The 9,769-nt window shown below is 49.5% G+C and overlaps 1 protein-coding gene across 1 annotated transcript; it reads left to right on the plus strand.

Annotated features, from left to right (window-relative positions):
- Positions 1 to 7,326: 7,326 nt before the first annotated feature.
- RTN4R (reticulon 4 receptor) lies at positions 7,327 to 9,271 on the plus strand. Its single transcript, XM_086623707.1, has 2 exons — positions 7,327 to 7,384; positions 7,842 to 9,271. The coding sequence occupies exons 1-2, from the start codon at positions 7,327 to 7,329 to the stop codon at positions 9,269 to 9,271; spliced, it is 1,488 nt and encodes a 495-aa protein (XP_086479833.1).
- Positions 9,272 to 9,769: the final 498 nt, after the last annotated feature.

Genomic DNA, 9,769 nt, shown 5'->3' on the forward strand with positions numbered 1-9,769 from the left:
GATTACTAAGTCCTTATTTCTGTGAACTACCGATGCAGCTTGGCTGCTGGATCAGGAGGATGTCACTACTACAACCTGCTTACATTTTAAGATCTGGGCACAACAGTGAACTATGATAATATTTCTGCTTGAAGGAAAGTGGATATTTGGGCACATGATTTGTTGCAGCAAGGGCTTTCACGGTAAAATTCATAACCACAGACTAGATGGCAGATGCGATTCAGCATTTATAAATACAGAGTAATGTACCCTGGCAAACAGCCCAGACCCTTCCCTAAACAAACACAATGATGGGCTCTAAATGAGCTATTGCTCCTCAGCAGAGTGATCTTGGGGACTTTGTGGAAGGCTCTCCGAAAAGCTCAGCTTGATGCTGAACGATGGCAGGCAGAGCACGGGAGCTGTAAGGGACAGAGCAGGACATATGAACCTCTGCGTAGGTCCACGCAGCAGTTGCATCCCAAGTATCGTCCTCCCATCTCAACAGTGAAGAGGACCTGGAAAAGGTGCAGAGTACAGCAAAAACATCTGGAGCAGCGTTGATGCTGTGACCTAGGGCTTGGAGAAAACCTGAGAGAGTGGAAAGAAGGTTTCATAGTCTGTTAAGGAGATAGGGAAATTTTACCTCAGGCGGGCCCTGGGCCACTGTTTTTGCCCAGGGCTTGGAGGAGATGCCAAGGCAACACTCACACCATTTAGTTTTGCCTTTTCATCTGCATCTGCTCCTGACCACTGGGTCAGACCAGCCCAAAGGGGCCCTTGTCTGAGTCAGTGCAGAACTCTGACGTTCTGGTACTACAGCAAGGGCTTTTTCTTATCTCCTGGTCTCGCAGGGCATTACTAGGCTATAATAATAGATATTAGTATTATTGTTACACAGGGACCTAATGACTTCTGTATTTAAATCCCTTGATATTTTCCCCTGTGAAGGATTATCTTGACCTTTTCTCTGAGACTCTTTCACACCTCCATGGCTTGCAGCAAGCCTTTGAAATTCAGGAGGAGGAAAATCCTCTGGCTAGAGAAGAGGCGCTTTTTTTCTTTCTTTTTTTTTTTTCTCCTCCTCATCAAATTCATATTCAAATTGGCTGAAATATAAACTGTTAACTATCACCTTTTCCTTTCTCTCCCTGATGTTGCTGAGGGAAATTGCTGGCAAACCCCCAAAAGTATAACCCTGCTCAAATGTTGTGAGGCTAAACCGATGCTGCTGCCAAAATGCTGGGAGCACTGGAGAGCCCCTGGTAGGGATGGGGAGTGCCGCCGGCCGGGAGCTGCTTTGGCACATGCCCCTGAACGGATGGAGCTGCCCTGGTTAAGGTTTGTGCTGCACTCAGCTCACGTAATGAGTCATGTAGTTCAGCCCTAAGCATTGCTGAAGAATCAGCATTCAAACCCCTCTGGAGATTTGTGAGGACGGATTCTAAGAATTGCACATGATATAACTCGCTTTTACCTTCTTCCCTTAAAAATATCTCTGCAATATTAAGTCCAAAAATCACATTAAGGGAGTATGATTTAGGTGGAAAAGATGAACACCTAGAAGTTAGGAAATGGCACATCTATTGCCTCCATCCCCTGCCTGGATGCATTACGGAAATGACCTTTCATTTCTGACTACATATGATATTTTTTCTGCCAAAATCCTGTCTCGTTCAGGGAGATATACCAAAGAGCAGGACTGAGGCTGTACTGCCAAAGGGAATGAAGAGCACCGCAGTCCCAAAGGTTAATGGATCTGGATGCAGTCCCAGAGCATGTGGGATCAGAGACTGTACCTATAGAAGTTCAGGGTGGGGTTTAGGTGCCTAAACATTGCTGCGTGGTGCCGTTTATATCACACCCAGCTGGAAGAGCACAGGTCTCCTAGAGAACCTGTGCCAAACCTGCCAGCACTCCCATTGGCTTCTCAGACGTGTCTAAAAGAGAATTAGCCGCTTATTTTTAGGCAGCTGGGATTGGGCACCAGAACAAGGCATAGGTGTTTTGGTGCAAGCTGGGACTCTGAGCTCCAGCGGCGGCCTGGGAGGATGGAGCTGACCCAGTCAGCCGAGCCTAGAGAGCAGTTCAGTGCCCCAGAGAAGACAGGGAGCTGTGGTCAGCTCCCTCGATCCCAGTGGTTCTGCTGGCTATTCGCCTCCACAGGGATGCCTGACACCCCCGCGTCCCCATGGAGCTGCAGATACGCCACAGCACCTGCAGCAACCCCAAAATTTTCTGCTGCAGCTGGCAGCCAGGCAGCTGCATGAGAATGCTTGAGTGGCAGCAGGCACCTGTGTGCTGAGACCTGCTCTGGTCCTACCTGCTCCATGTCCTCAGTTCCCCAGAGCTGTAACACTGGGTGCTTCCCCCAGGTGCTGGTATGGTGGCAGAGTATCACTACTCTCCTCCTCTCCTCACCCTACAGCCACTCCAGCTGCACCATCATGAACCAGCCTCCTCTCTGCAGTGGAGGGAGGCGACAGCAGGAGGGAAACTCCAGCCTGGGGTGAGACTAATCCAAACCGATTCTCCTTCCTTGTTCACCTCTCAATTTGCCTTCGACTCGAAATGCATAAAAGTGCTGGCCTCTTCCTTCTGGCGCACGCACACACTCGCACACACGGACCCACCTTTGGCCACAGGACAAAGCAGGAGACACTGAAGCTGCTTTGCAGAGCGTCTTTCAAAGCCACGTGCTGAATTTCAAACAATATCAGTTCAGTACAGGGAATTAAGCAGCTATAGCATCTCCATACTATAAACAAAGGCAAAATGCAGTGTGCATCAGCAAAAGGCTTTGTGTTGTAAAGTACTCCCTTTATGTCCAACCAGGAGAGAATTCAAATTATTATTGACCCTCCACTGTAGGAAAGCCGCATTATAATATCTCCAAATCAATAGAGACAAGTGCAGAGCAGCAGAGAAAGGCCACGGCTCTGCAAACTGCAGAAAATTGCATTTTGCTTTGGCCTCTTAAAAAGTTTGCAAAGCATCATTAGAGGCCCCTAGAGCCTTTTCTTTCTAATTGCCATGTTTGACAATGCGATCGCACAGGGGACTAGTGGAAAGACAGATAATGGACCCACTTTAATTGCTTCCCAGTTCCATGAGTCATAACACTTCTGAGATGGCAAAGGGGAAGTGCGGCAGTTTGACTGAAGGAGGTTTCTGGCTTTTAAGAAAGCTCTGGAGGAACAAATGCTAAACTCAAAGCCAAAGTCTTGGAGGAACTGAAGGTTCCAGGTACTGGATTTTCTTTCATCTTTCACTTTTCACTGGAACTATCCAGTTAAGTTTTAATCATGTTCTGGAAGGGGTAGGAATGGCTTCTCATCTAAGAGGCGAGGGAATAGATGTCACACCAAGACCCTTTTTCTCAGGGACGGGTACTGAGGTTGAGTCCTGCAGGTGGAAGAGTCCAGCAAGTGGTGGAGGCTCCGATGTCAATGGGTCAGCAGTGATGGTGGGAGCACACTGCATACGCAGAGCTCTGGGTGGATTTATCTGGCAAGTTGAGGGAAGGAGGTTGTAGCCCTCCGTTGCGAGCTGGGCTTGACACGTATTTCTGAGAATGAGCACACAGTGGACCTTCTGACCTCCCTCCTCCCTAAGATACGAGTGACTATCTCCTGTACTTTCCTCCTGGAAAAGAAAGGAGCCCACAGCCAGAACTGAACCCAGTGCTCCAGGTTAACAAACCATGGTGTTTGCCTGTGCCAGGCAGGCTGCCGAGTAGCTGGGCTCTTTCTGCCCAGGTCCTCTGGATTCTTGTTGTCATCTACCCTCAACCAGGGCTTTGACCTTTCTGCTCAGGGCAGCATCCTCCGGGATGTGTGTGATGCTCCACACCATGCTGCAGTGTTTGGCTCGGCGTAAAGGGACTTGGGTCTGTGCTTTGTGTCATGGCATTGGGCCCCAAAACAGGGACCTGTTTTGAAATGATGGGCTCCAGCTCCGGGGGGCACAGGAGTGATACCGTTGGCCTGTCTCAATATTGCAGGACTTGATCTGGAGTAAGAGATTACCTGGAAATGTTTGGGTGTATTTGAAGCAGACAGGAACAAGCCCTGCTGTGCTTCAAACCATCCTAAATCTGTGTGGCTGCATTAACGTGGCTTGATGCCAAGTCTTTGCAACCTCCCTGTCCCAGAACCCTGACTTGTGCTCATCCCTGTCCTAAAGTGGTCACTTGGCACCTGGTCAGAAAAAGCAAGGTAATGCTTGCCTGGAATTGGATGGGTGAAGCTGTCCTGCTGCAAGGGGCATGGTTCAGTGGTGGACTTGGCAGTGTTAGTTTTATGGTTAGACTCGATGATCTTAAAGGTCTTTTTCAACCCTGCTATGATTCTAAGATCTGGACGGCTCATGGCACTTGGTGGGTGCTGTGGTCTGGGACACACTGAGCACAAGGCAGTTACTGGTTGAACACCAGTGATGGAAAAGCTCCTTGGAGGAGCATGGTCCCTCCAGTCTGTGCCACAGCACACCCCAGTCTGGCTCAGGAAGAAAGGGTCTGCAGCATCACCTGGACTTCCCACGGCTGGCGGTGAACTGCACCCACTCCTGCACTTGCTTCAGGCCCTGTGCTGGCCGAGGACTATCTGATGGCTGCTGGGTGCTGAGCTTTGTCATGGATCAGTCAGGACATGGTTGAGCTGCACAGCAGGAAACTAACTGGAAAGAAGCTTTGGGGGATGATTGACAGTAACTGTCTCCGGTGGAAGGAGCTAATCCGAGCAGCTCATGAACACCAGGTCCCTAATTAAAGCACACAGGCTAGCCCTGCCTGTAATTAATTTCCCTACGCTGCTCCACTGGCAGCCGGCTATCAGTGCCACTGACTCACAGCTCCCGGCAGCCTCAGGGGCAGTGGCAGCGGGAGAAGAAAAGCTGTGGTTTAGAGTGGAGCAGGATTTGCCCCTTCCCTTCTGCTCCTCTGTGCTGGGGACAAGCCGTAGCATGCCTTCAGGTCTGCACATACCCAGAGACCGGGACGGGACCTTCCTGCCCAGCCCTGGCATCTCTATCCATAGGAAAGGGCTGATGGTGCACGCTCAGGGCACAAGCGATGCAGAGGGTGCGGGAGCGTGACTGTCAGGAGGGGGTAGCACTGGGCAGGGTGGTATTCATATGCACGGCTTGTTCTCCGCTGGCTGCTCCATGTTCTCTCTTTCTCTCCTGGTGTATACATGTATTTATTATGCACTTGCCTCCCCTGGCTGGAGCCAGAACAGAAGTGTTGTCATTGTGATTCCTCTCCCATAGGAATGGTTCTTTGCATTCACTCCGCTGCGAGCGTGTCACGTAGTTATAAGGCATGTGGGATGCGTCTGGGTTGTGGTTGGATTTTCCCCAAGCAGGCTGTAGTCCCTGCGGTGCTGCCAAGGCAGGGAGGAGCAGCTGGGAAGAGCCGTGGAGCCTGCAGGGGTGCCGGCAATCTGAGAGCTGTTTTGCTGGAGCGGGTGGTGTTGCGTGGCGAGATGAATCCCACTGCTCTAGTGCCACCCTGGCCCCCATCACCTGAATGACGACACTGCAGAAAGAAGCTCCAGAAAGTCGTATTTCTCTGGCTGCAGGTTTTCATTATCAGCTGGAGAAGAATTGTGCTGGTCAGAGATTTGTCAGCATGGTTTTAATTTCCCAGGAGGCTCCTCGTGGTGTGACATGTCTCCAGCAGGAGATTTCAGTTGTCTCGTGTTACTTTGCTCCATACAATGGGACGTGATATGTCAAAACATGACAAGCCAGCCAGAATGTGTCATAATACTGCATGCAACACACTGCCTTCCAGGGATGCTCAGCAGCTAATAATATCAGGCTCAAATTATCTCTGCGTGCTGAGCTGTTATTTTTCCTCCCATGTGGACTATGATATATAGGAGTCTCCTGCCTATATTGGACTCTTGGATCACCACAGATTTATTAGCTGTGCACAGTGAATTATTTTGACTAGAGTGAAACTCAGGCCTGGGATCCCAACCTGTTATTGCAGAAAAGCAACTCTCCCAGCTTGGCTCCTCCAATACCTTTGTTATTGCTTCAGTAAGCAATTTGGTGGGATTTCCGTATGATTTACTCCTTTATCATCGGGGTTTGAAGTCACTACTTCGACGCAGAGATGATGTGATTTCATTAGCTCCATGATGGCCTTTCAGGCTTTTCTGCGAGATGCAGCTGCTGTCTCCAGGACCCGGCCCCGCGGGAGCCGGCGCGCTGCACCGTGCATGCGTGGCTGGGAGCGACCAGGTTCTCTCCGGTCTCCCCAGTTTGCCCAGTTCTCCATCATTGTCTCTTTCTACCCGACTTTTCAAACTCTGCTATTTTACCGTAAGGTGTAACGAAGCATTGATGTGCCTGAACGACATTTTCAGCCTCTCAGGGAAGGAAAAAACCTCCCACAACAACAGAGAAGGAAAGCTACTGTTTCTCCCTGGGCTGGGGATCCCCAGCGATGGGGAGGAGCGTGTCTTTTTGCCAGAGGTGCTGTCGTGAGCTGGGAAGGAGACACACGTGTCCCTGCTCACGTGTGGTGTTTCACAAACGGAGCGTCTCGCTACTACAGTTGCTGCCCGTTCATTTTAGCTCCCGTATGTGGTTTACAGGAAGCCACCTAATTACTTGCTGCTAATTGCTGGTAAAGCACTGCTGAAACTGTCTCTCCTCCCCACCTTCCCCACTGTGGGTAGGAAACAGCAGGTCTCTCTGCAGGTCTCTCAGCTGAAGGTTCAAGCTGACCCTCACTCTCTCCCAGGTCCCCTTTCAGAAAGTGATAACCAGCCTCTGCCCATCTCTGCCCGTCCTCCTGGCCCTGTCCCAGCAGCCCAGCTGGGGCTGGTGAATTTGGTGAATCAAAAGGCTTCCCAGCTCCTGAGAACGCAGGTGGTCGTCACCATGAAATACCATTCCTCTCAGGGGCTTTCCAACCCCAGTGGGCTGCCTGCACTCTTGGGACACACGAAACCTACTTCTGCCTTGCAAATTTTGAGGAATCCTTGAATCAAGCACTGCACGTGATTTCCTCCAACAACAGTACTGCCCTCTGTGAAAAAACCTGCTGCTTTCTCCTCTTCCTCAGTGGCTGCACAGATGCAAAGGGAGAAAGGGGAGACACGAAGGGAAGCGAGAACATGTGGCATAAAGGTTTGACCGAGTGAAGGAATGGATGCCCCAAGACCTCTACAGGCAGGTCTGACCTGTAAGTTATTCCGGGAATCCCTCACAGTTATTTCTTACGGGAAGACCAGATCAATCCAAAATTGTTCATGGAAAGCCACAAAAGCCCCATCTCCGTCTTACCTTTTGAGTGCAATCTGAGGACACCTGCTTGTTTTGGAGAGTTGTTCGATGATCCCAAAAGGCAAGGAGCTGGTGGCACTGCTGGAACGGGACGCAGAGGTGCCAAGTACAACCCCATGGCTGCAGGCACCAGCCACAGCTGGGCAGATGTTTCCCCATAGGCTGAACTGTGCTAAATGTGCCTGTGGCAGAGACAAATGCCCCCCAGGAGACAAACCCTTTGCTCCGAGGTAAGCTCTTTGGAACGGGGCTTATGTTAGATGCACGTCCAGGACCCACGATGCAAATACATAATGATCACTCCCTTTCGCCACCGAAGTGTGAAAGGCTGAGGAGCTGCTCAGATTTTGTCACTACAAGTGTATATTGATTTTAGCTATTGTGTCGAGAGGTAGAGCATTTTTAATTCTGTATTTTAATTGTTTGGCTTCCCTGGCATATGTTGTTTGTGGTTGATGGCAACGCGCTTAGAAGGGTGATTTTCAGGCTCATCTATTAGTTGCAAAGAAAAGCACTCTCCCATGACCCTGGCTAATTTGCATACTATTTTTGTTATCCTTTAGGAAGCAAACTGCTGATTTTGGTGCTTTGCTTGAACATCCAGTCAGAAGTGGAGTCTTGCCCTGGGGCATGTGTATGCTACAGTGAACCGAAGATTACAATAAGTTGTCAGCAGCAAGGACTGACAGCAATCCCCACTGAGATACCCATCCAGAGCCAGCGCATTTTCTTGCACAACAACAAGATAACCCTTGTGAGGTCCACCAGCTTCACCTCCTGCCGCAACATGACAATTCTTTGGATCCACTCCAACAACATCAGCCTCATTGAGCCTGGAGCCTTCTACGGGCTCAACAAACTGGAGGAGCTAGACCTTAGCGACAACACGAACCTAAAATCTATCAACCCTGTCACTTTCCGGGGTCTTGTTCACCTCCACACCTTACACCTGGATCGCTGCGGGCTCCTGGAGATCTCCACAGGGCTTTTTCGAGGGTTGTTCTCCTTACAATATCTCTACCTTCAGGATAATAAGCTACAGAACCTGCCCGATGACACCTTCATAGATCTCGCAAACCTCACCTACCTGTTTTTGCATGGTAACAAAATCAAGAGCTTGTCAGAGAACGTCTTTCGTGGGCTAATCAACCTCGACCGGCTGCTTCTGCACCAGAACAGAGTCAGCCTGGTTCACCGCCGGTCTTTTCACGACCTTGGGAAAGTGATGACCCTGTATCTGTTTAACAACAACCTGACGGTGCTCACGGGGGAAACCATGGCTCCCCTGGTATCCCTCCAATACCTGCGCTTGAATGGCAACCAGTGGATCTGTGACTGCCAGGCTCGGTCTCTCTGGAATTGGTTTAAGCAGTTTAAAGGATCGTCTTCGGAGCTGGAGTGCCACCTTCCCCTCCGCTTGGCAGGGAGAGACCTCAAAAGGCTGCAGAGCTCTGACTTGGAGGGATGTGTTGACTCCTACAACCAGATACGAACAAGCGTTTTTAGCACCAAGACCAGATCTGGTAAACTGCCCACTGGGATCCCCCCTCTCGGTTCCCACAACGGCTCCCCGAAGTGCTGCCAGCCAGAAACGGATAAATCTTTTATTTATGAAGCTAAAGGCAAGGCAGGTCCTTCTTCCCACAGCAGCCGGCCGTCCTCCAACAACCCTCTCAAGGATAAGGAGAACATGTCCAAAACCAAGTACGTTGAGACGGACCCTTCCAAAAATGGCAGCAACAAGCAGATAAACGATTCCCCCTTTGGGACCTTCCCCAGCATTGTAGACCCTCCATTGACCAAGTTGAAACCAGAATTTCTAGAGCCTATTGAACCTTCCACAGTCCCAACCAAAAAGAGGCAGGGCTGCTCTAAAAAGAACAAATCAAAGGCCCAGTGCCGCCTCACCCAGCAAGGAAACAGCTCCACGTTACAGCTCAGCCTAAGCCTTTTGATCCCCCCCTTGGTGTGGAGCTTACTGTTATTCTGCTAAAATTAACTCTTTTCCTGGGTTGATGACACTTTAATACTAGACTTTTGCTGACCTCCATAAATGTTGCAAACAAAAGCAAAACTACCATTCACCCTGAGAAAGCTTTGTTACACAAAAGTTAACTGGATGCCTTTATAAAAAAAAAAAAAACAAAAAACACAAAAACAAAAAGACAAACACCAAGATGTACATAATTTATTTGTCCTGAAACCTGTGAATTATACCTTTGGTCTTCGGAACTGCACTTGCCCACAAAGCAGCTTTTGCTACAGCAGATGGTAAAGAAATATGGTTTATTTACAGGAAAAAAAAAAAGTGTAAGAAATGCTCCGAAAAGAATGTCTAAAATCTGTTTGTAACTTGACATCACACTGAACAATATTGCAGGTTCCCATTTGCAGAGGTAATGAATTTGATGCTGTTTTAATCCTATGTTTATGAATATTGCAGTTTTTCCGTATCCATTCCATCACACCATGTTTACGGGCAGCATTTGTT

This window comes from Tauraco erythrolophus, chromosome 19, assembly GCF_009769465.1.
Source record: "Tauraco erythrolophus isolate bTauEry1 chromosome 19, bTauEry1.pri, whole genome shotgun sequence".
Taxonomy (NCBI): domain Eukaryota; kingdom Metazoa; phylum Chordata; class Aves; order Musophagiformes; family Musophagidae; genus Tauraco; species Tauraco erythrolophus.

Coding starts and splice junctions, on each gene's coding strand:
- RTN4R (XM_086623707.1), top strand. CDS start 7,327: ATGATCCCAAAAGGCAAGGAGCTGGTGGCACTGCTGGAACGGGACGCA. Junction 7,385..7,841: donor ACGGGACGCAGAGGTGCCAA/GTACAACCCCAT, acceptor GTTATCCTTTAG/GAAGCAAACTGCTGATTTTG.